At 52.3% G+C, this 26257-nt stretch overlaps 2 protein-coding genes across 7 annotated transcripts in view; one reads left to right on the top strand and one right to left on the bottom strand.

Annotated features, from left to right (window-relative positions):
* Positions 1 to 8662, top strand: part of UNC5A (unc-5 netrin receptor A) — a 61955-nt gene extending 53293 nt beyond the window's left edge. For all 3 annotated transcript variants that reach the window (XM_038534676.1, XM_038534675.1, XM_038534677.1), the window contains 10 exons: positions 473 to 637; positions 1608 to 1796; positions 1902 to 2204; positions 4972 to 5059; positions 5271 to 5439; positions 5596 to 5829; positions 5984 to 6133; positions 6214 to 6378; positions 7081 to 7259; positions 7502 to 8662. In XM_038534676.1, coding sequence (XP_038390604.1) covers positions 473 to 637; positions 1608 to 1796; positions 1902 to 2204; positions 4972 to 5059; positions 5271 to 5439; positions 5596 to 5829; positions 5984 to 6133; positions 6214 to 6378; positions 7081 to 7259; positions 7502 to 7667 — 1808 coding nt within the window. In that variant the 3' untranslated portion in view covers positions 7668 to 8662. The remainder of the gene's footprint in view (positions 1 to 472; positions 638 to 1607; positions 1797 to 1901; positions 2205 to 4971; positions 5060 to 5270; positions 5440 to 5595; positions 5830 to 5983; positions 6134 to 6213; positions 6379 to 7080; positions 7260 to 7501) is intronic.
* On the bottom strand, positions 34 to 25514 carry HK3 (hexokinase 3). 4 transcript variants are annotated; one of them, XR_005358126.1, is made up of 21 exons: positions 24910 to 25511; positions 21767 to 21888; positions 18485 to 18662; positions 18128 to 18282; positions 17922 to 18041; positions 17739 to 17834; positions 16768 to 16867; positions 16500 to 16683; positions 15948 to 16103; positions 15563 to 15796; positions 14894 to 15189; positions 14668 to 14807; positions 14469 to 14588; positions 11772 to 11867; positions 11488 to 11587; positions 9690 to 9873; positions 9440 to 9595; positions 9043 to 9276; positions 8664 to 8955; positions 6502 to 6686; positions 34 to 4901 (listed from the first exon to the last, which is right to left on the bottom strand). XR_005358126.1 is itself a non-coding variant. In XM_038534674.1 (19 exons), the coding sequence occupies exons 1-19, from the start codon at positions 24968 to 24970 to the stop codon at positions 8811 to 8813; spliced, it is 2862 nt and encodes a 953-aa protein (XP_038390602.1). In that variant the 5' UTR covers positions 24971 to 25510. The 4 variants fall into 4 exon arrangements, 1 of the variants encoding a protein (XP_038390602.1); XR_005358128.1 differs by lacking the exon at positions 14469 to 14588 and having other exon boundaries at positions 24910 to 25514; XR_005358127.1 differs by lacking the exon at positions 6502 to 6686.
* Between the last annotated feature and the right edge of the window lie 743 nt (positions 25515 to 26257).

Raw genomic sequence — 26257 nt, 5'->3', positions numbered from 1 at the left:
CTCCATCCCACCCGCCCACACACAGGGCTAGGCTCAGTCCAAAGCTGGGATGGGGTTTAATGTGATTGGGGGCAGGGTTTGGTCTGTGTCCAGGCTAGGCTTTGGTAGAGGGGTTGAGTCAGAGAGTCTGAGGTACAATTAGGACAGGTATAGACAGAGTGGGTCAGGGGCAGGGCACTGCCTGAGGCTACAGAACCACCTATGTCTGGAATCACAGCGTCATGTGTGACCAAGCACCCTTGTTGCCCCAGGGCCCGGACGGCCCCATAGTGTGGATAGAACAAAGCAGGCCCAGCATCCCGTCATTAGCATGCATCATTTAGGCCAGCTGGACACCAGAGGGTGTGCTCCTTACCACACAGCATTGCACCTAGGTCTGGATGCCCAGCAGGGCCGCACTGGCAAACTACCTAGGCTGCTGCTCGGGCTGACTGCACCATCTCCTCTCTGTTCCTGTCTGTCTCTCGTCTAGTGGATGGCAGCTGGAGCCCATGGAGCAAGTGGTCGGCCTGTGGGCTCGACTGCACCCACTGGCGGAGTCGTGAGTGTTCTGACCCAGCACCCCGCAATGGAGGCGAGGAGTGCCGGGGCACTGACCTGGATACCCGAAATTGCACCAGCGATCTCTGTGTGCACAGTGAGTCCTCTCTGCCCCAGGAGTCCTCTGGATTTTGCCAGTTTTGGCCCTGACCAGCCCCAGGAGGTGATGGCTAAGGGAGTCAGTCCCCTGCCACAGGCTGTACCCGGTCTCCAAAATTTAGGACCTTCAGGAACTCCGCATCCCTAACATACCCACACTTGTGCCCATGTATACCCTAATATCTCTCTCACCTCTGCTGAAACATGCATACATGTGAACCTTTCCCATGTACCCCAGATGCCTGGATCCCCCTCCTCTCTGCAGCTTCACCTCCACGGAGTCCCCGAAGTGCACACAAAAGTCCTGTGGGGATGCCAGTCTTGTGAGGCCTGTTAATTACAAGGCCATAACTAACAATTAAAGATCTCTGTTGGATTTTTTTCTCTAGAACACACCCTCCCCCATTCTTTCAATTAAAAACCTAATTATCTGTGTCAATTCCTTTCTGATGGACATTTCTCCCATTACATAAAGCCCTTCTAAAATCAATATAGCTTCCTCCGAGCAATCACCCCCATAGTGATTCTGGCCCAGGGACATGGCTAGGAACCAGATTAGCAGGCCCCTCCACCCCCAGGAAGCAGAACCCCTACTTTGGAGATCCCAGGAGCTGCCTCCCAGTCCCAGCTGCCCTGGGCCCCAGAAGAATAGGTGCAGCCTAGCAGCTCAATAGGGCTGTCTGGGGAAGTGTATCTTCCCCTCTTCCATCCTCCAGTAGCAGCAACCTCTCAGACTGAACGAGCAGTGAGAGATGTGATTTGCCCAGAGTGACACAGCAAGGTGGTGGCAGATGCAGGGCTGAGATGCGCACATGCTGACTCCATGCTCCCTGCCACCAGCATCCGAAGCCCCGCTAGTGCTGATGCCCAAGGAGTGAGCGCCTCATCCTCCTGGGGTGTAGACTGCTGACCTCTCCTTCCTGGCCTCCTGCACCCTGCCCCTCCCAAGGCCGCGCTCTTTCCCGCAGCTGCTTCCAGGCCTGAGGATGTGGCCCTCTATGTGGGCCTCATTGCTGTGGCTGTATGCCTCCTCCTGCTGCTGCTTGTCCTCATCCTTGTTTATTGCCGAAAGAAGGAAGGGCTAGACTCAGATGTGGCTGATTCGTCCATCCTCACCTCAGGCTTCCAACCCGTCAGCATCAAGCCCAGCAAAGCAGGTGAGGTGTCCCCTCACTCCTAGCATCCCTGCCAGGCCCCCACACCAAGAATTACCCAACAGGTCACCTCAGTGCCACCCCCTGAGTCTATCTTTACCCTTGCAGACAATCCCCATCTGCTCACCATCCAGCCAGACCTCAGCACCACCACCACCACCTGCCAGGGCAGTCTGTGTCCCCGGCAGGACGGGACAAGCCCCAAGTTCCAGCTCGCCAATGGGCACCTGCTCAGCCCACTGAGTGGTGGGCGCCACACACTGCACCACAGCTCGCCCACCTCTGAGGCCGAGGACTTCGTTTCCCGCCTCTCTACTCAGAACTACTTCCGCTCCCTTCCCCGCGGCACCAGCAACATGACCTATGGGACCTTCAACTTCCTCGGGGGCCGGCTGATGATCCCTAATACAGGTGGGAAGGACCCCAGAGTGCCCTGGGGAGCTCTAAGAGGCAAAATTAGCTTTTGTGTCCCTCCTAGGGGAGGACAAGACAGCTCTGATGTTTGTCCTGTGCTGCTCAGCCTCACCCCGAGTGCTGAGCCAGGCCAGCAAGGAAAGGGGATAGGGTTTTGGAGAGAATCCAGTCATGGCTGGCAGTGGGGCCAGCACAGAGGTCAGAGTGTCTCCCTTCTGTTACCTTTCCGCACAGGACTACTGTCCATTCATTTATGCGGTCAGCCAGCCTGTGTGTGCCAGACTCTGTTGGGCCCTGAGCCCAGAGGTAGGACAGGTGCCAGCCCCAAGGAGCTGGCCAACTAGTGGAGACGTGGCAAAGGACAAATGCCTAGACAGGAGGCCATCCACCTACCACCTCATGGAAACCCTACTGACAGGGTCCATGACAGGGAATCCATAGACCCCTTCCATAGTCATCTTCTGAGGAAGATGTTCTCACTCTGAAATTCTCTATTCCCTCAGGTCAGGTGACCCCACATGCCCTTGATTTTCTTGCCCCTCTCCAGCTGCTCCTGGTGCTTCTTCCCTTAATGTAGGTGTTCCTCAGAGCTCCTGCCTGGCACCCTCTTGCAGAGCACTCTCGCCTACTCCATGGCTTTAATCGCCATGTCTGTGCAGATAACTCCCACTCCTCCATCCCCAGCCACATTTCTCCTGGGCGACAGAATCATACACCCAGCTGCCTCCTGGGCAGCTCCATCTGGATGTCTCACAGCACCTCAGATTCCTGTGGTGCCTAAAACAGCACTGTCTCCCACCCTCCCCCAGAACCTCCTGTTTCCTGGCTTTCCTCACCTCAGGGACAGCGGAGTCAAGTTGTTCAAGCCAGAAACTGGAGGTCACCTTGACCTCCTAACTCTTTATCACTTGCTCTCTACAACAGCTTTAGTCAGTCACACACCAATCCCATCATTCTTCCTCCTCAAATGTTCCTGCATCCTCCTAGTTCTCTTTCCCACCACCTTTTTGGCTCAGGCAATCATACCTACCTCTCATCTGGTTCAAGGCAACAAGCATTCACCCAGTGAAGCCAGACTTAATCATGTCCTTCCCCTTCTTGAACTCTTTTCGGGGCTCCCCATGCCCCAAAGCCCATGGGACAGGGCCACAGTGACCTGTCTGTTCCCTCCCATCCAGGTGCCATACCCTTCTATGCACTCTTTCCCTGCACATGGCAGTCCCGGTGGGCTCTCAGCACTTCAAGCACACTATGACTTCCCTTTGCATACATGGGTCCCTCTGCCCCCATTCACTGACTTATCTACTACTTCTCATTCAGGTCTTGGCCTGGCAGCTCTCCCTCTCTGGGCCTCAGGTCCTCCTCACAGGGTTGCTAGGATGATGAGGTGAGATGGTCCAAGTTAAGCTCAGAAAGGACAGGCGCACAGTGGGCACTCAGGGACCATCAGCCTTTCATTCCCTCTGGAGCAGGGGGGCTGCCACTCCTCCCTGCTCTCCGCCAGCACCCTTTACTACCATCCACTTGTCTTTCTACCCACCGAGCTGAGTGCCTTAGGAGAGCAGGTCCCCTAGTTTTTCCTCACTGCCCTGAGTACCAGACATTAGCATCCACTGAATGTGTAAGTATGTATACCTCTGCCACAGAGAGCATTCACACACATGGATCTCTGGGACTGTCACCAACACTGGCAGCCAGTACCAGGAGGCAGCATAGAGCTGGTGAAGGGAGCAGTAGCTGTAAATATGCCATCAATGGCTTCCCTCTCCTGGGCGTCAGTTTCTGGGAAGTAGTGATATTCCAACCAACCCACCTCAGGGTTCATGCCAGAGCATAAACATAAGCTTTTGGACTTGGTCATAGAATTCCTTCCTCTCCCCAGTCACGTGCCCCTGAAGTCCCTCCTAATGTAGGCACCCCTGTCCTAAAAGAGCAGGAAGGTGGAACAGGATCACTCCTTGCCATTCCCAGAGGAACTCTGCAGCCCTTGTCCCTCGTCCTCCCCCCTTGAACCACTCCTCACTAAGCAGTCATTTCTGATGCTGCCTGCAAGACATTGGGACAGAGGTGAACCCACCAGACAAGAGGACATGTGTGCAATGGCTCCCAAACCAGGGAGGTCTACCCAACCCAGCAAGGTAACAACCACAACTAACAACCAGAGCAACAACCAGGAGCAGAGTCATGGTGGCTGAGAATGGCAATCCCCAAAGATGAGCAGGGCCAATGGAGAGAAGGAAAACTTGAGCAGAGCAGGAGGGTAGGGCACCCAGGCAGAGGTATGCTCAGGAGAGTAGCTTCAGAATGGTCAAGTGTACAGTACACTCTGGGCTGAAAAAGCTGCTGGAAAGGCAGTGGGGGCCAGAGGTGAGGGCCTTAAATGCCAGACCAGGAAGCCGGGCCTTATGCTGGAGTCAGGGAAAGTTTTAAGCAGGGAGTGCCCTGGTCTTACCCAGTGCCTTTTGGGTGACAGGTCAGGTAGGTATAGCATACCTGGCACCTTTTTGTTCCATAGTTTTCTGTGCCCAGGCCAACGAGGCATGCTTTTTCACCTGAGCTCCCTCAGCCTCTCTTGGGACCACCAGAACTCAGCTTCATGCCTGTGTAGGTAGATGGACAGCCTGGCAGTCCCTGTGGCACCTCTGTCCCCTTGTCCAGGCTGGCACAGTCTTCAAAGGAAGGCTCCTGCAGGGGCTGGCAGAAGGGAGTGTTTTGTATCTTTGCAGCACTGATAAACCTCAACCCTCCTCCTATTCTGTCACAGGGATCAGCCTCCTCATCCCCCCAGATGCCATACCCCGAGGAAAGATCTACGAGATCTACCTCACGCTGCACAAGCCAGAGGACGTGAGGTGTGGGCGTGGGCCCTGTTGCTGGGGCTGGGCAGGTCACCATGACACCCCAGCCCATCTACGGTCCAACTTGGGAGGGTAGGGAAAACTACCCATAAAGCTCCACCCAGCTCTGGGGCCCTGACCATGGGATGCCACTACCCTGCCCCAGCCAGCTCCCAGGACAGCCCACTGATGCCTTTCCCTCCCCACCTATATTTCCCCACTTGAGGTTGCCCCTAGCTGGCTGTCAGACCCTGCTGAGTCCCATCGTTAGCTGCGGGCCCCCTGGAGTCCTGCTCACCAGGCCAGTCATCCTCGCCATGGACCACTGTGGGGAGCCCTGCCCAGAGAGCTGGAGCCTGCGCCTCAAAAAGCAGTCCTGTGAGGGCAGCTGGGAGGTGAGGAGGAACAGCCCCAGGCCACCCACCTGAGCACTGGGGGATTCAGAGTGGAGCCTGGGGTTCCCACCTGGCCTTTGAGAGCCACCCTCTCCCCAGCCTGGCCACTCCTCAGAGTTGTTGGCCAGGAGCTGACCCATCGGGCCCTGCCCACAGGATGTGCTGCACCTGGGTGAGGAAGCGCCCTCCCACCTCTACTACTGCCAGCTGGAGGCTGGCGCCTGCTATGTCTTCACTGAACAACTGGGTCGCTTTGCCCTGGTGGGAGAGGCCCTCAGCGTAGCCGCAACCAAGCGCCTCAAGCTGCTTCTGTTTGCCCCCGTGGCCTGCACCTCCCTTGAGTACAACATCAGAGTCTACTGCCTACACGACACCCATGACGCACTCAAGGTATCACTCGCCCCCATCCTGCCACAGGGAGGCCACATGCCACCGTCCCCCTCCCCTCAGCATTGAGGGCTCACCACCCCCTTCTGGAAGAGGGTGACATGGGGAAGGGTGCTCCGGCCCCAGGGATTAGCTGACTGCCTGGATTGCACTGCAGGAGGTGGTACAGCTGGAGAAGCAGCTGGGGGGACAGCTGATCCAGGAGCCTCGAGTCCTGCACTTCAAGGACAGTTACCACAACCTGCGTTTGTCCATCCATGATGTGCCCAGCTCCCTATGGAAGAGCAAGCTCCTCGTCAGCTACCAGGTGAGGGCGCTCAGGGTGCCTGGAGGGGGCACCCCTAACGCTGAGCACACCTGATGCAGCCTCTCCGCCCATCCCCTCAGGAGATCCCCTTTTATCATATCTGGAATGGCACGCAGCAGTACCTGCACTGCGCCTTCACCTTGGAGCGAGTCAGCCCCAGCACCAGTGACCTGGCCTGCAAGGTGTGGGTGTGGCAAGTAGAAGGCGATGGGCAGAGTTTCAATATCAACTTCAACATCACCAAGGTGGGCAGAAGGGGGCATCGGCACTGCAGAAATGTGCCAACCCCTCCCCCCACCCCCCCATCCCCACCCCCCGCCCCATACCTGGCCTATCCTGGCTTATCTGGCCCCCAAGCCCAACCCCACCTCCTCCTAGAAACTGCTTAGCTGCTTCCTCCAAGTCTTCAGGGAGAGAGATGCAGATGCAGACAGACAGATGCAATCACAATCTGACTTGGGTTGGAGATTGAAGAGGATGTAGGAGCAGCAGCAGGGAGAGAGAAAGCCACCTGGGGGCCCTGGGGCTAAGGAGGAGGAACTTTGTACAGTACCTAGAAGAATGAGTAAGAGACAGCAGTGAGGGAAAGGGGGCTTCTGGCAGTGGGAACTGAGTGGGGAGGACAAAGGCAGTGAGTGGAATACAGTGAGTTCTCTGAATGGTCAGTAGGGGTGACTTGGGGAGGGATGATGGGAAGAGAGGAGAATGAGGCTAGACAGCTCCTCTGCTCACTGGCCATGTGCCTTTGGGCAGGTCACCATACCTCTGAGCCTTGAGACCCTCTAAGCTCTAGTGAGCAGGGCGCTGGCATACCAGGGGTGCCTGGGAAACAGTGGCTGTGCTACCCCCATGCCCTGAGATGGTTTGGGTGCTCCCCCAGCAGGAGGTGGCAGTGGGCCTGGGCCATGAAAGTTCTAACAGGCGCCTCCACACCTCCCCACCTCCAGGACACAAGATTTGCTGAGCTGCTGGCTCTGGAGAGTGAAGGGGGGGTCCCAGCCCTAGTGGGCCCCAGTGCCTTCAAGATCCCCTTCCTCATTCGGCAAAAGATCATTACCAGCCTCGACCCGCCCTGTAGCCGGGGTGCCGACTGGCGGACTCTGGCCCAGAAACTCCACCTGGACAGGTGGGTAGGAGATGAGCAGGGAGGGGCTGTGAAGGCCCCCCCCTGCAGTCCATCCTGGTGCAGTGGGTCGGGTAGGGTGGATAGGAAGCTCTCTGGGGCTTGCACCTCATCTACCAGCAGCCAATGCGTCCAGTACGCTTGGCTGAGGGGAGGTCCTGTCCTTGGGTGGGCTGAGAGGCAGAAGGGTGCAACCTGGGGTGAGGCAGGGCTGCTGACTGGCTCCTGTCCCCTCCCTTCCACAGCCATCTCAGCTTCTTTGCCTCCAAGCCCAGCCCCACAGCCATGATTCTCAACCTGTGGGAGGCGCGGCACTTCCCCAATGGCAACCTCAGCCAGCTGGCTGCAGCAGTAGCCGGACTGGGCCAGCCAGACGCTGGCCTCTTCACGGTGTCAGAGGCAGAGTGCTAAGGCCAGCCAGGCCTACAATGCCTACACTCTCACCAGCTTTGGCACCCGCCAGGGACGGGTAGAGGCCAGATGGGGCCCTTCCCCCACACTCAGGGGGAACTGTGTGGACAGGCCCCCTCCTGGCAGACACTGGCCCTTAACACTGGCCCTTCAGACCTTGCCCACACTTCCACCCCTCCAAGGCCTGCTGGGACTGCCACCTGCTCTGACCCTGTCCCAGAGGTGGGCAGTGCCTAGAGCCCAAGCCAGGCCCAGCCCATCTGTGTGTGTGTATGTGCTTGTGATGCTACCTCTCCTCCTGCCCCTGGCCAGGAGGCCGCATACACACGGGCATGCACGCACACACTGGGCTTGGGACATGGCCACCAGAGCTCCTGCCTGAGCTGGACCTTATGCAAACATTTCTGTGCCTGCCAGGTAGGGGTGCATCTGAGGGGCCTGGCTCCAAGCCTGTGAGACCAAGGGCCACAGCTGGACAAGGGGTGGCCCCTGGATTCAGGCACACAACCACCACACGGGCATGTGCCTATGCATGTCTCGTGTGCTCATCTCACATACTCCCAGCTCACACACACACATACACACATCTCATGCTGTATACCTGGAGGCCACTCACGTCTCTCACACCCAGTGTCAATCCACATCTGCCTCTCACATGCTGCCCTTCTCCCATCCACCCAGGGACACCCAATGGCTCCTCCCTGATCCTCCCCCTGCCCCTAGCCTGGAGGAGCCCTGCCCAACAGGGCATGTGAATATGCAATGGGAGTCCCGGGCTGGACAATGGCAAGTGTGCGTGCCGTGATATGCCCGTTTCTGGGGCTGGCCAGTTCCCCCATGCGGGACCTGTTGTGTGAAGCTCGTGCCCTGACTCTGTCTTAAGTGCATTCGTGCACTTACACATGGCCTTATGTACACAGCCTTGCCCGGCCGCCGGGGCGCGTAGGGATTTTAGCGGACGTGAATGTAAATAAATTATATATATATATTGCTAACCCGAGTGCTCCTTCTCTCTGGGAAAGCCAGAGGTCAAGGCTAGCGGCCGCAGAAGGGCCACACTTGAGCTATTCTGGGAGTCCTGGGTGGCTGAGGATAGGTGGAACCTGGGCCCTGGTCCAATAAGGGTAGTTCCTGGAGACTTCTTCAAACACGGGCCATCTGGGCAAGGCGGCAGGCAACAGCAGTGACCAGGGCTGCACCTTTGCCGGACCCATCTTCTGACTGCAGGAAGGTGACCACACAGCGAGGGGCCAGCTCCCTCACGGTGGCTGCCACCAGGCTGGAGAAGCTGTGAGGGGGAGGGGCTGAGGTGAGCTCCTGCCAGCCAGACCCCACTGGACCATTCCCCCCTGCCCATCCCAGCACCCAGACTTACTGGGGGTGTAGCTTATAGAGGGTCCCATCCACCCCTATGGACACAGTCAGCTCTTCTAGGCCCCGGTTCTCACGGATCTTCTCCACCACAGCAGCCACACCTGCCCCACAGAGCTGGGCAGCCCGCTGGGACACAGCTTGGCACACCTCCAGGACCATCAGGGCATCATCTGAAGTCAGGGACAGCCCCAGATCTTCCAGGATGGCTCGGACCTGCCTCAGAGCTAGACTGTCACTGGGGACAGGAAGGAATAGAGCACAGAGAGCCAGGGTCCAGCATTAGCTTTCCCACCTTATGACTTCTCCATCCTCCAGAATGGACCTCCCACCAACTAGCATTTTACCCAAAGTGATAGATTTCTTTGGGAGGTAGAAGGAGGCAATAAGGCCTTAGGCACCTTTCAATCTCAGAGAGAAACTTGGTCTTGAAGATGTCCCTGGTCTGAAGGCGCTGGGTCTGCTGGCCCCGGAAAAGAACTCCAAGGCTGGTCAAATGCAAAAGAATGTGGCGGACAATCTCTCCCAGGTACATGCCACTGATCATCTTCTCAAAACTGCATGAAAGCACAAAGGTCAGGAGAATCTACCTGCTACCATAATAGTGACTATCAGCCACCACCAGCTGCCCCTACCCAGTCCTGCCCATACCTCTGCTTGCCAGGGTTGATGGATGCCTGGTCCACACTTGCATCAAAGCAGGTTCTAAGTAAGCCCAGAGACCCATCATCCCCAAAGGCACCCCACTCCATATTGATGCACATCTGCCCTGAGTCCCCAGCTACAGCTGCCACATTCCGAAGCTCTTCCATGTAACAGGCATTGGTGCCAGTCCCTAGAGAGAAGACAGACAGGGTGGAAGCCATTTACTGACATAGATAAGAACCCCCCTCCCCCAATGCCCTCCCCAGACTGAGATGGCAAAATCTGGGCTCATTTCTTACCTCTCCATTTCCCCATAGTCACAACCTGTCCTATGTCCTGGTCTGCCTGCCTTCCTGACATTCCTTCTGCAGACCCTGGCAGCATCAAACCCTTTAGGCCTCTGCTACTTTCCCTACCAGGACCACCATCATGGTATCTTCCATGTTACCCCAGAACACCCCTGGGAGATATGTGAGAGCTCCCCCACTGTCTGCAGTTGAGAGACCCAAGCTCCGTGGGCTACCTTTCCAGATTCTTAGTCAAATTAGCAGGTTCTGGGCCGGAAGCTGGGGACATAGGAATCAGCCATAAGGAGCCCCACAGTGGCCAGACGTTGGGCAATAAGGAGCTAACTCTGATAATGCCTGTATGTACCCAATAAAAGTTGCAAAGAAGAGCATCATGGGAAACTTGAGCACAGCTGAGACTTCTTGCCTAGAGGGTCAGGAAAAGCTACAGAGGGAAAATGATGTTTGGATTTGACCTTGAAGCCAGGAAGCACAGGAAGGAAAGGTGTTCTAGGCAGAAGGCATACCTGGGTAAAGACATCCCCTTCCTCTTCCCAACATACTGTCAGCTCTAGGCAGGTGGTCTCCTAATCAGCCCCACCTGGACTTCCTCTGACTAGTTTATTCACACAGCAATCTAGACACACCTCTCCTGAGCATCTCCCCATTCTAGGCTCTATGTTCAAGAAGCTCCCAGTTTCAAAAGGAGGCTCCCACATATCTCCTGTCCTAGGAGACTAATGCCCAAAGAGCTGTGAGAACCCTCCTCCCCTGCCTAGACAAATTCTGTTTTCCAGTTCCATTCATGTTAGGACCACTTCCTTTGATCTTGGCCTTGTCACCCTGTTGTATAGAGTCAGATTCAGCTCTCCCTGACTGTCACATGCCGTTCTGGGCTTAATCCCCACTAAATGGTCAGTTTTGAGAAAATGGGTATGTATCCTGTCTTTATGTATAGTCTTCCTGTCCCTTCTAGCCAGAGGAGAAATGCTTAATAAAGTTCAAGGACTACCTGAAGGACCCTCACAGCTCACTCTTTGTCCTCTACCCCTTCTCAGCCTCTACCTAGTTCCAAGCACTGAGTATGTACCATGAGCCAGGCACTGTGCCACACTTTTTTTCCTCACCTCTCACCCTCATGATTCTGGAGACAAGCATTACTATTATCTCTGTCTTAGAAGGAAACTGAGGCTCTGGTGACTTGATCGAGATCATACAGATGGAAGTGGCAAAGCTAGTATTTCCACCCAAATCTGTATGACTACAAAACTCACATTCATTTAATAGAAGGGCAAACTAAGGCTCAGAAAGCTTAAGTGACTGAATCAGTAGCTGAGCTGGGCTAAACAACCAAAGTTCAGACACCCAGCCCAAATGAGTATTGCAGGGCCTAGTTGAGTCAGGCAGGAATGATGCCACATTCCCAAGGCCAGAGGAACTTCCAACCTGAGGAATCAATAGGGGGCAATGAATTAACATGAGGCAGTAGGAGCACAAAAGAACAGGGCCCTCCTCACCAACGATGAGGCCGACCTCACAACGGGGATCCTCATAGCCACAGGACATCATGGTCCCCACCGTGTCATTCACAATGGCAACCACATTCAGCTCCACTGCCTGCACACAAAAGGATGCTGCTAGTTGCTGGGTAACGTGGTTGTCATGGCAACAAGCACTGGACCCAAAGGTCTCTACTGCAGAGAGCCACCCACTCCACCCCCCAGGTCAGGAAGGAGGAGACCCTTTGCTCCCTTCAAGTCTTGCCACATCCCCAAAGCACCCCTGGAGACAGACTCCTCACCTGTCTTCGCCCAATGGCTTCCCGAAGCAGACACACAATGTCTTGACCCTCACAATCTGACGCACTGAAACCCTTTGTCCAATTTAGGAGGATGCCCTGGGGTAGGACAAAGGTGGGGCAGGAAGGTGAAGGTCCCTTGGAATCTCACTCACCCTTTCGTAACCCATCAAAGCATACGATATCCCTCCTTGCCAAGCAGGATTCCATGCTCATTCTGCCCCCTCCTAACTCTCCAGGAGCCTTCCAGTGTAAAGAAACCTATTAATAACCATATGACCTGTGTCTTCTATTATTAGTGCCAGAATGCTCAGATGGTCTGAGAGTCTGGACGTTTTAAGATGGCTGCCCAGAAGGAATGGTCCTTCATAATTGGGTTAGAAATGAACAGAGCTGGTAAAATGAGTGTTGTGTATGAGAAGGGGGAGGAAAGAGAAGGCTCTAAAGTCCAAATGACAAAAAACTCTGCTCCTTTAGAAAGAACTAGCAAGAGTCACTTGAGAGCAAGGAAATTGAGGAATTAGGGACAGACCCTTGTCCATAGGAGATTCATTTGTGTGTTCCAAATATGAGTGAAGGACAAATGGAAAAAAGCCAGAACCCAGACACCTAGACAGGATGGGAGGAGACAAGACAGATAGGCCTTTATTGTGAGAAATGGGTCTTAAATTGTGAATTTAGCAATGGGCTCTCTAGTCTAGGACTATTCTAAGTGTGCTTCCTCTGAGGGAGTGGGCAGGGGGAATTATTTTCCTGCTGTTAGAAAATGACAGCTCTGCCCAAAGTAGGAGCATGCAGAGCAGGTATGAGAATCTTTAGCGGGCACCTGGGTGGTTCAGTCAGTTGAGGGTCCAACTCTTGATTTCGACTGAGGTCATAATCTTGGGGTCATAGGATCTAGCCCTGTGTCAGGTTCCACGCTCAGTAAGGAGTCTGCTTAGGATTCTCTCTCTCTCTCTCTCTCCCCCTCTCCCTCTCCCCTTCCCCCCTGTACTCTCTAAAAGAAATAAATCTTTTTTTTTTTAATAAAAGGAAAATCTTTGGGGCAGAAGATTCTAAAGGTATTAACTGACACTTCCCCCAACAATATTGCCTTTTATCCCTTTCCCTATATAACCACAGCCAGAATGCTCTGTGCGCATTGTCTCAAAAACAGAAACCAAAGAGTGAGATGACAAATAAGAAAGAGGGTTAATGTGGGGGAGTCCAGATCATAAGTAGCAGCAACACTTCCCTGCTCCCAGAACAAAGACCCCTGGTCTGGGGAAGGGGAGCTGGGGGTACCTCAGAGCCAGGTTTTAGATTTTAGTTTCCTGAGAAAGGTATCCTATGCCTCTGCTTGGGCTATGCCCCTGTGTGGGAAGGGAGGAGACACAAGAGATTTGAGCGATCTGAGGGCAGAGGAGGTCTCTGTCCTCCTTGCCCATGGAAGGGATGGTGAGTTGTCAAGGAGGTGTCAAGAACCAAGTGAGGAAGTGGCTGAGTCCACACAGTTGAGGCCTAGGCATCTCCTGACTTCCTTGAGTGTCTGCATGTACACAGCAAAGGATGCCGTGCAACTGAGAAGGGCCCCTGCCTGGGGAAAGAAGTCCCTAAACTGATTATCATGAAGTTAATCATCCCCCCACCAAAAAAAAAGAATGTGGGCTCAATACAGAAATTAAGTTCAGTTCTAGAAAATGAACAGAACCGTGTTTCTTTTTGCACACCTGATTTTGCAGTGAGTCCCTCCTGCTTCTCACAATCTTACAAGGAATAATCAAATGGGGTCAGCATGCTTAGCCTAGAGTGGAGCAGACCAGTAGAGAGACACTGCCACATGTCCGATTCCCAAGGGCCACTGTGTAAAAGAAAGCCAAGTACAGAGGCATGTGTCTGAGAGAGGTCAGAGCTGGAGCAGAGCTGAAAACTACACAAAGGCTGGGTGGAGAAGAGAAGACAGTTTTTCAGGAAGAACATAGTGAGCAACTTTAGGAGCAGCAAGCTCCTCACAGGAGGCTTTTTGGCAGAAGTTGGGGGTGTTGAGGAGGAAACTCCTGGGAGCTTGGACCAGAGTATGGGAGGAGCCGTCTCCATGATAAGCATCAGATGTGTGCACTGAGAAGTCTAGCATTCTTGTTGAAGGACATATAGAGGTTTATGCTTAGAGGGTGTTGTGTCTAGATCTGTGCCTGCTGCTCTGCTATTCCAGTCAGGCACCCAAGACCAAGCCAGGCATGAGAGAGACACAGCAAGGTCTGGAAGGGGAAATAGGGCAAAGAAACCAAGCAACTAAGCCCCTTCGAGAGACAGGAACTAATTCTGATCCCCATAGGTTCCCTAGCTCAGTATACCAGGGCTGTGGGGTAGACAGTCAGTGTGTTCCCTCATCAGCACTACTCTGGGCCTACATTGCTCTCAAGTGCCTAGACCTAACCTGGCTCCATTTTCTGCCCATTGGCAGCCCCCATAGGTATCTATAATCTTTTCCATCTCAGGCTTCTTTACAGCCCTGGATTCCAGGCCACTTTACCACACTCCCTTCTGCACACATGTCTGTGAAACTGAGGCTAGGCTGGCTCAGCCCAGTCGTGCTTCTACCCACCTGCATCCCCAGCCCAGGATACTTGAAGCCCTCTTCCCAGCCTCCTGCCCATTCCATGAAGGGTATGAGAGTGAAAAGCCCTTATGGATGGTTTTTCCTGGCCTTCCCTCCCTCACCTGATCAAGGCCAAGCTGCCTGCATGGGAAGGAGAAGGTGAAACCCAGCGGAAGGCTCTGCCCACTCAGGCCCTGCTTCTGCTGGAAGTCCACAATGCAGTCCACGATGTGATCAAAGAGCTGAAGTGTAGGGCAAGTCAGGGGGTGGTCCAATCCTGGCCCTTCCCTGCCCCTGACACCAGGTCCAAGCTGCGGGTACCTGCTGTCCAGAGCCCTGGGCCACATTCTCTGGGATGGAATAGATCTGGTTGGTGATCTTCACACCTTCTGCAGTCACACGCACCAGGAGAACCCGGAAGTTGGTGCCCCCCAGGTCCAGGGCCAGGAAGTCCCCACGCTCTGTGGGACAGAGATCCTCAGTGCCAGGACAAAGCACACACTGTGACCTCCCATATCCCAGCCCCACACTCAGCCCAGCTCCTTACCACTGCCATCAGGCGTGGCCCGGACATAAGTGGGCAACATGCGGAGGGATGATGCCTCCCCTCGGAGCCCCTTGACCATGGCCTCCCGCATCTGTGCCTGCACTGCTGCCAGCTGTTCATGGTTCAATTGGAAAGGTGCCAGGGTCTCTTCCAGCAGGTGCCGGTGAGCAGCCAGGCGGGCAGCCACAGCAGTCACCATTGCCACGCCCCGGCCACCCCCATCCACAGAGGGAATGAAGGAGACATCACATTCGGGGGTTAGGAGCATTACAGTCTCCTGCAGGATGCTGAGAAAACTATGCAAACAGACACAAAGCTGACATTACCTGGTTTGGCACCTGACCCTGAACCCCAGGGCTGGCTGAAACCCTGGGCCTCATTGTTTCAAATCCCTTCAGTTCTAATCCATCTGTACACCAACCGTATGCCCAGTGTCTCCAGTGTTCCTGGGGCCCCCAGAGTCCCCTTCCCTTGCACATCCAAAGAGAAGCATCTTTTCTCTCTTCTTTTTCTGGCCTCCCTTAGTCCCCACCTGACCTTACTCTGCTAGGATGCCACTGGTACCCACTGCCTTGCAACCATGGAACCAGAGTGCCCTCTGGGTCTGTATGGAAAACACACACACATTCTTGCTACCTGCTCACACAGGATTGTGTGTATTTCCAGTACCTGGGGTGTTGCTCAAATACTCGGCCTCCGGTGGCCACAGCAATCTGAAGTATCTGCTGCTCCCGGCTGTGCTGGAGGCGAGAGAGAACAGCAGCCAGGGCGGCAGCACAGAGCCGGGCAGCCCGAGTAAACACAGCTGCACATACATACTGCACGAGCTCAACATCTGAGGCCCCCACGTTCAGGCCCAAGTCCTGCAGGAGAGCATGCACACGGGCTGCCCCAGCCCAGGGGCTGGAGGGACACAGAGTACTGCTGTGGGACTCAAGTAGCCCCAAAGCTCCCTGCCCTCCCCCAGCCCCATGGCTACCTGGGCGACAGAGCATCCTCCCCTCTCCCAAGCCAAGAAGCCCCTTGTCTAAGCTCACTGGCTTTCCTTACTTACTCCTCCATCTCAGCCACGTGCTCCAGGAGGATGCTACCTCGGCTCAGCAGGGCAGGGGAGGTGCAGCCACCAAAGAGGACCCCTCGCTGGGCCAGGTGAACCAACACAAGCCTCACCAGCTCACCCAGGTACAAGCCCCCAATCATCTTCTCAAACCTACAGGTAGGGAAGAATGGCTGGACAGAGCTTTCTTTAATTAAGCCCTTAGCCAACCTGGCCCCAACTCCAAAGGCCCCAAAAGAAGAGTCATTTTCTTTAGGCTCCCCCAGACTATAGGTTCCAGAAGCCAATGGCCTCCCTGGAGATAGGTGGGTATTTATCCAGACCCTGCTGCCCCTTCTGGCTTAAGTATCTATCAGGAATAAGAGAGGGCTAAGGGCTGAAAACTCTGGGTTCTAGGATCTTGAGCCCTTCCTTCTCTGAGCCTGGCCAGCACCCCCCAAGATGCAACCTGGAAACGCTATGAACAAGCAAGAGGGAGGGGCCTGAGTTCAGGGACAACAGCAAGGAAGGGAGAAGAGTGATAGGGCCTAGAGAAGAAGGTCAGGCCACCTCTGGGCACCAGGATTCAGGGACTCTCGATCCAAAGCATGATCAAAGATGGTCAGCATTGGTCCCAGGACCCCATCATCACCGAAGGAGCCCCACTCAACGCTGACGCAGACACGGCCCCGGTCCTCGTCCAGCACTGCCACATGCCTTGCCTCCTCCATGTAACATGCATTGGTGCCAGTGTCTGGCAGGGATGAATTCATCAGGATCTGACCATCAGGTAGCTGTGCCCCCTCCCCCCCATCATCACAAATAGCCCATGGCTCACCTACAACAAGCCCGACCTCACACGGCCCAACCCCTGGCTCGCAGCCCATCATGGTGCCCACTGTGTCATTCACCACAGCAACCACATCGATGTTGTAGGCCTGGACAATGGAGAGGGCAGAGGTCATGGCTGACCTAGGTGGGCAGAGCGGGGAACCTGGGAGATGGGCAAGACTAAGGCCTTGGCTTTGATGGAGGTGCTCAGAGTCCATGAAACACATGTGTGCTCATGCCCACACATATACTCTAGGTCCTCCCACCCTGTAGAGGATTTTCCTTCCATCCCACACTCCCTCTTGTCTCTTCCACCCTCTACTTAGGCCCTGGGGCTCTCAGAGGCTCCCAAAGTCAGTTATCACCTCCAGAACACCAGTGGTCCCCACAGGACCAAGATGATTGTGAGCAAGCATGGTACCTTGAAGACTGCACTGTAGGTACCTAGCTTCCCAAGCCATCCCCTCTTGACCCTGACTTACCTCCACTAGCATCACTACAGTTAGTCCAGATGGATCCAGATTCACTTTTCTCAGCCATCCAAGTTTTTGCATATATCCTTCTCAGAAAATAGACCTTCCACCCCAGTCCCAACTTATATACTTGGCAAACTCCTCCTTAAAACCCCTGCCCAAGTCCTGATGTGCCCTTCCCAGTGCTACCGGAGTCATTGAAACCACCTTCCTGACAGGGACAATCCTCTGTCAGAATGCTTTCCTACTAGACTGTGAGGTCCTTGAAGACAGGGTCAAGCCTTTTCATCTTTATTTTGCCTTATGGTCCCAAAAATTTATTTGACTTTTCTTAGCCTCAGTCTCCTTACCTATGAAATGGGAGTGGTAGCAACATTTGCCCCAGGGTTAAACTGGATAAAGGATATAAATAGAAAAGGAAAGCAGGCCCAGGCACAGCCTATGTGTGCTGGGCCCAGGCCCAGGCCACACAAGCCACCCTCCCATTACCCCTGCCTCCACTCACCCCATGCCTCTTGATGGCATCTCGCAGCAACTGGACCACATCGTGGCCTTCCACACCACTGCACCTAAAACCTTTGGTCCAGGAAATAAGGGTGCTCTGGGGGCAGAAAAGCTGGGTCACTCCTTCAATAGACTTCATGGAGCTGCAGCTCCACCCACTGTCCCCATGCCCACTCTGTCTCACCCTGTCCAGGCCTGTCTGGTGACAAGGGAAGGAGAAGCTGAACCCAAGTTGTAGACCTTGTTTTCCCACGGGGAGTGCATCCAGGAATTCAGACAGGCAGTGGGCAGCAAAGTCAAAGAGCTGTGGGAGAGATTAGGGGCTCAGCTCTGCCCACAAGAGCCCCAGCCACCCAGCCAGTTCCCAGAGACTAGACAGTGAGCTCTCACCTGCTGACCAGGACCCAGCATCACCTCTGGGGGGATCACAAACTCCTGGCTCCGGGGCTCCATCCTATGCCCCCCAGTGCCCATCAGGGTCACCCACAGAACACGCAGTGAGGCCCCTGTGGCCCCCAGCTCCAGCACCACAAAATCTCCTTGCTCTGGGGCAAACAGGGCACAGAAGGACATGCAGCTGGTGAGACCAAGCCCTCTGCCTCCCAGAGACACCCCCAAGGACTGCAACATCTCATTAGAGATTAGAATTGGGAACCTTAATGGAAAGAGGGATAAGAAACTGTTCCCTCCCCGAGATCAGAACTCTCTCCCTGGGCCTGGCCATCCATCTTAGTCTATGTCACCCACCAGTGCCATGTGGGATGGACCCCACGTATGTGGGCAGCATCCGGACAGCAGAGGCAGGGCTGGCCTGACCCCCCAGTGCCTGCTCCATAGAGTCCAGGAGGCTGGCTTGGATCTGCTGCAGCTGTGTCCCCGTCACCTTGAACTGCTGTAGACACTCCAACACCTGGGGAGAAACAGGCTAATATCCGGGCAAGAGTCCCATTGCCAACCAAATTTTCTGACTCCAACCAGGATTGCCTTACCCAGCCTGCTCCTCCCTTTACCAGTCCAGACCAGCACCTCCCTTGGCTTTCCCAGGGGCTGACTAGAGCCTTGCCTGAGCCTTCTCTGAGCCTTACTGGTCTCCCCAGCACCTACCCAACCCCACTCTTCACCTCTTTACACACCTCGGCTCTCTTGCTGCATACAGCCCATACTTAGTTCCCACATTCTCAGAAGGCGCCTTCCTGAAGGGGAGACTCACCCACCTCCCTCCTCCTACTTCATTTTCTGGCAGCTCCTTATCAGATCCCTATGTCCCCTGCCCCTTCCACTTCTTGGTATTCAGGGTTTAGGGAGACTTCTCTCCTGTCATACCACTGATTTACTCTAGCTGCCCATTTCCCAGAGGTGAGCTGCTCAGTGAGTTGTCACTCATCGAATGAGCAAAAGAGTGAACAAATGTGTGAATAAATTTCAAGTTTAGGCACTTCCCTTTCCCAATCCACTTGACTCTGGAGCCTAAGTAAATTCAGCATCAGAGAACTTGGAGGCCACACCATGGAGGACAGTCCTCCCATTAGTCAACCATCCTTCCTGCAGATATTGAGCCCCGACTAGGGGCCCAACACTATTCTAAGCACTATATGTTGCATAACAAGCTGAGTTCTGTTCTTGTGGAGCTCAGATTTCAGCATAGAGGCAGAAAGGAAGCAAATAAACATATAATATGATTCTGGTCATAATGTTAACTTTTTTTTTTAAGGCAGGAATAGAAGTTTGAGACTGACCAAGGGGAGGAAGAGGTATTTTTGGATATTGGTCCAAAAAGTTCTCCCTGAGGAAGGGAACAAGCCATTTGAAGATCTGGGGAAGAGAATAAAGGGATTTTCTTCAGAGTAAGGGGATGGATTTGAGAGAAGGCTGAGCCAGGGGTGAATCAGAATGATAGGAGAGGTAGGCAGGCAGAAAGCAGAGGATGGGACATCCCAGGTTCTTCTCCACCAGTAGCCCATTGTAGGGGAGCTAAAAGGAGTCCCAGCACTCTACTTCTATGTGGAAACGCTCCCAGAGGACCCTCTGGCCTGACCTTCAAAGAGATGCCAGCAACCTCCCTGGGTTTGCTGGAGTCCCAACCTGAGACTCTATTCTCCTGGGCTTAGCCTTTCCTAGGTCCTCATTGCCTGTCCCACAGGAATTCCATTCCTATGATCCACTGCCCCATACTGGACCCATATCTGTAAAGTAACCACTCAGACATCTGAATAGAGAAGCAGGGGGAGCCAGGGAGAAGAGGCTATTCAGTGAGGGACATGGGGATGACTCAGTTTCACCTCTGCTTTAGAAATAGAGTGGAAAATAGATCCCTAAGGAAGCAAATGATCCTAACTGGAGTGTCAAATGTTCAGTTCCATGTTTACATTATAGGAGATGCTTCTAGCAGCCATGCACACCAGGAAGGGTTATTCCTATGTTATGCTATAAATAAGGAAACTGAGGCTCAGAGAGAGACAGTCATCTGCATAATCAAGCAGCTATTAAGGGATAGAATGGGATTTGAACCCAGATCTGGCTGAAGAGGTGTTTCCACATGAATGGAATTTCACCTGAAATGAACCCAAAGCTGATGAAGGTTGCAGTAAAGAAACCCCATAGGATGAGAAAACTTACATCTGAGTCCTTGCCCTGCCACTTTTCCTGGTTGTGTAGTCCTGGAATAGGACTGAGAAAATAATAATACTCAGAAGCCCTCTGAGTCCCCAGTGTCAGGGGCCATGTCATTTCTCACTTCTGTGGCCCAGCCGTGAGTTACATGCAAAAGAAATGTTTACAGCAGGATCTGGGGCAGAAACTGGACAAGAGTGAAGTGGGAGAATGAAATGCAGTGAGGGGTGATTCCCCCACAGTTTGGGCAGCAAGCCAAGTCCAGAAGATGTCAGAACAAGCTGGAAAACTAAAGAAACAGCAGGGAACAATTCAAGAACTCTTTCATAGATGCCTCCTCTGTGTAGGTCCTTTATCTCCATTAGCTCACTTAATCCTCCAGGGGGTGGAAGGATTAGACTTTATTTTCCTCCATTTTACTGATGAGGAAACAGACTTACACAAGTGTTTCCTGCTTGATGGTGTGATATGCAAGAGTTTCTAAATCTTAGTCAAGATGACAGAAAAGAGAAACAGTCTGAGCTAACCTGAGGCATATGAACTATGATGCAGAATAACCTCCAAGTTGAGTTCAGCATTGAAATCATCTCTGTGTGCCTGATTGCAGTGGCTATATTGAAGGGAGGGAGATGTGCAGGAGTGACTAGAGAAATAGTGGAAATAGTGGAAGCCTTAAGAATACAGCTTTCGGGATCCCTGGGTGGCGCAGTGGTTTGGCGCCTGCCTTTGGCCCAGGGTGCGATCCTGGAGACCCGGGATCGAGTCCCACGTCGGGCTGATCGGGTGCATGGAGCCTGCTTCTCCCTCTGCCTATGTCTCTGCCTCTCTCTCTCTCTCTCTCTCTCTCTTTCTGTGACTATCATAAATAAATAAAAATTAAAAAAAAAAGAATACAGCTTTCTACCAGAAAACCCCAAGACATTTCTAGACTATGTCAACCCATTCAGGGTAGGGACAGCACCTGTGTAGCAAGGTCGCAAAAGTAATACCTTTGGAACTGAAATACCTCAGCTCAGTCTCCTGTCATGAGTTAAAACTCAAATCGGTTCACCTCTCTATGCCTCCTTTTCCTCAGCTATAAAATGAGAAGATAATCTTCACCTTGCTGTTGTGTGGGGCCACAAAGGAGAGAGCTACTAGATCAGATCTGAAAGGCTTAGTGAGGGACACCTGGGTGGCTCAGCAGTTGAGCGTCTTTGTCTTCAGCTCAGGGCATGATCCTGGAGTCCCAGGATCGAGTCCCACATTGGGCTCCTTGCATAGAGCCTGCTTCTCTCTCTCTGCATCTCTCATGGATAAATTAATAATTTTTTTTTTTTAAATGAAAGACTTGGTGAACTAGAAAGGGTTGCATGGCTGAAAGCCCATGGCATCTTCAACTGATCCTGCTCTTGACAGCCTTGAATAGGCCAAACTTACCAGCTCAGAGCTGTTTGAGGGGTAGGGCAAGCCCTCCTGGGAGCAGCCAGGGACTCCTTCCCTGTGCGGCAACCCTATTGGCCCAATGGAGTCCATGTGGTTCCACATTGGAGGGTGGCCACCTGTAGGAAGAAAGGGACAGCCCAAGTGAACCACATAGTCTACAGGCCTGCAGAGGCTGTGGCCCTTAACTTTCTTCCTTCAGAAGGGAACCAGGAAGAAAGCTGTAGGCAGAACTCAGAACCTCTAACCATCAATGATCCTTTAGTAATCAATCAGAAGACCCCCATTTTCCAGAAGCACATGTATTAACAGAGCACTGGGAAGGCTGATTTCTAATCCCAATGTCATTTATTCGTTCTGTCATTCCTTCACCAGTTCCTGATGCCTACTATGACAAATGTTGGAGTACAAAGCAATGTAGGCCTTGCCCTGAGGGATCTCACAGCCTTACCAACAATCACAGTACAGTTGACATGGACAATAATAGAGATGGACCTGCGACTGTGCTTGGGAGTTCAGGGATGTTCTAGAGGTTTGGAACAAAGGGTGTGAGGTAAGAAGGGGCCAAAGAACTGTTAGAAAAGCAGGCAGGCTGGACTACGGATAGCCTTTATACCAAGCTAAGGTGTACAAGTTTCATCCTGAAGAGAGAAGTGGACAGGGATGGATCTGCACTTCAGAGAGGGTTCCACTAGTGGCATAACTTCAGACAGGTCATTTATGACTTCTTTTAATTTCAGTCTCTTCATCTGGGAGGAAATATCTATCTTTACAAGGTTGTTGTGAGAATTAAATGAATTAAGACTCGAAGAATGCTTTGGGAAATGTAATGTGCAACACAATGTGGGTTTTGGAAGGTATAGTGATACAGAATATAAAGACCTCTGTGCTCAGAGTCAAGGACCCAGCTCTCCAAAAAGCACTTAGTACCAGGTCTCCAATGTGGAGGCCTAATTTTCTTCATCTGCCAAATGGGGACCAACATATTTTGAAGAGCTGTGTGGGGCGAATGAAATAATGAGAGCAAAAGAACCTTGCACAGAGTATGCCTTCAGATTTATTTAGTTGAATCCAAATCAAAACTCTATAAGCCTCAATTTCCTCCTCTATAACAGAACAAAAATTCAGTTCCTATGAGGATTAAAGGAGTTTATAGTTCTGGCAATCCTTTGCATACTGTAAAGGACTATAGAAATGTTTGGTTATTTTGCTAATTCAAACTAGAGGTGATATTGCTGTTCCAAGAAGTTCCCAAGGGGGCCTTCACTGATTCAGGTACCTTTCAGGGAAGGCCTCAAGATAGGCAGAAGGCATCTGTCCACTGAACCAGTCTACTTCTCTTCCTATAACAGCAAGACTTCAGGAAAGATACTTTCTCACCCCTGCAACCCCTCCCCACCTTCATGCCCATGAATTTATCCTCCTTATGGTCATCTATGAGCTTCTGACTGCCCCACCCCAGCCTTTTCCTTAGTCCCCACCCTAACCCCACCCTCTATCAAGCAGGCAAAGCCATGAGCATTCTCTTCATTGCAAAATTCTCATCTCTTGGCTTTGACAGCCAGTCTTTCTTGGGCCTCCTTCCTGAGTTTCTCATAATCTTCATAACTTTCTCCTCTCCTCTTAAACATGCCCCACTCCACCCCTGCTTCTGGCCATAGCACACTTCTCCATGTTGCCTTATCTATCATCTTCAAGGTTTGATTAAAACCTCTGTGTCAGGGCTCCCAAATCCCGTCCTGAGCCAAATCCCAAACTCTAATGGTCTCTTAGACATCACTCTCTATATGCTGGAGAGGTTCCTCAAACTCCACAGTCAAAGCCACATTTATTTTCTCCTTCACTCTTCCCCCACGAAACTTTTCCTGTCCTCCACCCTGGCTGGAGGCATAGAAGTTGCTCACTCACACAGCTATTCAGGTGCCTGTCTACCTGTCTACTTCTCTGACCCTCACTTCCTCTATGCAATCAGGTCTCAGGCTGAAAAAGCTAAGAACAGAAAGAGCTCTCCTATATATCACCCCTCTGGTTCCCACTGCCACTGCCCTAAAACTTCTTCCCATCTGATTATTCCAACAACCTCCTATCTGATACTGTCCACCTCCCTGCCTACCAACTCCAACACATCACCAGAATGTGCAAAAATAGATTTTATCATGCCATTCCCCAGCCCTATCTCCCCTAAGAAAGGAGGTAAACCTTCACATTGTGATATCTCCCATTGCAGAAAAAAAAAAAAAAAAAGGTACGAAACTCTTTTTTCACAGCACTGTAGACCCTAAGCTTCCTCTCTTGCTACTCCCCCTCATACTCTAGCCACACTGACTACAAGTTTTGCCCTGTCTCTTGCTGTCCAGCCTTTGTTTATGGTGTTCCTCAAGTTTGGAACCACTGGGTCTGAGTCATCTGCATCTTCACCCCAGCACAGGGTTTCACATAAGTAGGTGCTAATAGAGCTTTGAAAAATTTGGGGGGAAGGTCCTTAATCAGAGAATTAAGAAATCAGTTTCCAACAAATTTTCTCGAAGTCACACATGTCTAATTTCCAAATCTATCAAACAGGAATGTTAACTTCACAAATGTTATGGGTCTGTTTCAAGGGAAAAATAGAGTAACTGAAGCAATTAAAATTGTAGGAAGGGCCAATGACTACACACAGAGTAACCTTTCACTCTCCTTTTGAGGCCCAGCTAACTCAATCATTCTTTCATTCATTTACTCTCTTATTCATTCACTCTTCTATCATCTATTCAGTACTTCTACATGCCAGAGACTATGAAGCTTCCCCCAAGAAACCTCAGTATTTATGCTCACAGTAAATGTTCTCATGTCTGCCTCTTTGAGCTGAGCCTGGTGGGGAGAAACATGTCTCCCACATCACTAGATTCCCAGAATCCAGCCAGGGTCTGCACAGGTTTGAGTAACAGTTGGGCTCTTAGCTTAACTCAGCTGCATCAGATACATGAGGTGAGCCATCCTTCTGAAAAAGATCCCAGGGCCCCCTGCCAAGGATGGGAGTTATCATCAAGGACCAGCTGGCATAGTCATTCCAGCCTCTACTCCACTAGCGTGGGCCAAGCTGGAGAGATGGAGGTGAGGGGCTGGGGCCAAAGTAAGCAGGAATTAGAGGAGGGTCTTACCTGGGAGAAGTAGTTGGTTACTTTCCTTAGGCGTGAGCTCTTCTCTCTCAGTGTGAGGCATTCCACTGACCTGGTTTGCATCCAAAAATAAAATGGGTCGCCCGAGTTGTAATGTCCCACCCTCTTTCTTGGACACTACTAACTAGACAACAGTTAATTCAGGAAGGTGCACTTCCTTCTGAGTCTGCCCTAAGAGAAGCACAGGGCAGGCAGGCTATGGTGCAAACTTAAGCAAGATGACTGCAGGAAGCTGGAGCCCTGAACCAGGTCAAGGACCCTAGGACATCCTCTCTGTAATGCTTAGAGCTCCATCCACTTTACAAATACTCAGAGTCTGAGTTTTGAGGTGGTGGCTCACCTCTGGAAAGATGGAGAAGCCTAGCATGAGAGATATACAGTACAATAGACAATTTCCCCAAAATGTTGAAGTACTAATGCGCAAGAAGCAATGTGGTGCACAAGAAGAAGAGATTAACTCTGCCCTAGAGTGGGCAGGGCAATCTGAAGAGCTGAGCTTTGAAGGAAGAATAGCAGTATGCTGGCAGAAGTGATCCTTAACAAAGAGAAGAGCATGTACAAAATCATGGAGCACAAGGGCTCCAAGCGTCCAGTCTTCACGGTAAGGAGTTCAGCTCTGAAGACCTAAAGAAGATACATGTAGGTGGGGATATATGATGGGGGAGGTGACAGCCAGACTGTGGAGTCTAGCCTTGAGATGGTAGGCCCAGTGGGGGTGAATGGGGAGTAGGTTCATACTTTAGGTCTTCTCTACAAGAAGGGGAAGGGGAATCTCAGGTTACAGTAGAGTTGTTGGCCATAAGCTGGTTTTCCCCAAACTAGTCTTCTTGAATGCCTAGAACCTTGGGGTGTCACTATGACCACTTCTATGGTCTGAATATCTATACCCCCTCCCCAAATTCTTATGTTGAAAACCTAATGCCCAAGGTGAAGACTTTAGATGGGGCCTTTGAAAAGTGATTAGGTCATAAGGGGAGAGCCCTAATAAATGGGATCAGTGCCCTCATAAAAAAGGCCCCATAGATCAACCTTGCCCCTTCTGCCATGAGAGGATACAAGAAGTTGGGAGTCTGAAACCTGGAAAAGAGCTCTCACCCAACCATGCTGGCACTTTGATCAAAGTCTTCCAGCATCCAGACTGTGAGAAATTTGTTTTTTATAAACCACTCAATCTGTGGTACTTTGTTATAGAAATCTGAACAGCCTAAGACACTCACCATGATAGGAGACAAGACATACTACACCAATTTTAATTTCCAGGAAATTGGTGAGCAGATATTTTTAAACTTTGGGCTATCTCATTAGCAGTTAACCCTACCATTATCTATAG

Source organism: Canis lupus, chromosome 4, assembly GCF_011100685.1.
Source record: "Canis lupus familiaris isolate Mischka breed German Shepherd chromosome 4, alternate assembly UU_Cfam_GSD_1.0, whole genome shotgun sequence".
Lineage (NCBI taxonomy): Eukaryota > Metazoa > Chordata > Mammalia > Carnivora > Canidae > Canis > Canis lupus.
Note: the sequence above shows the minus strand (reverse complement) of the source record. Positions and strands in the feature narration are given on the sequence as shown.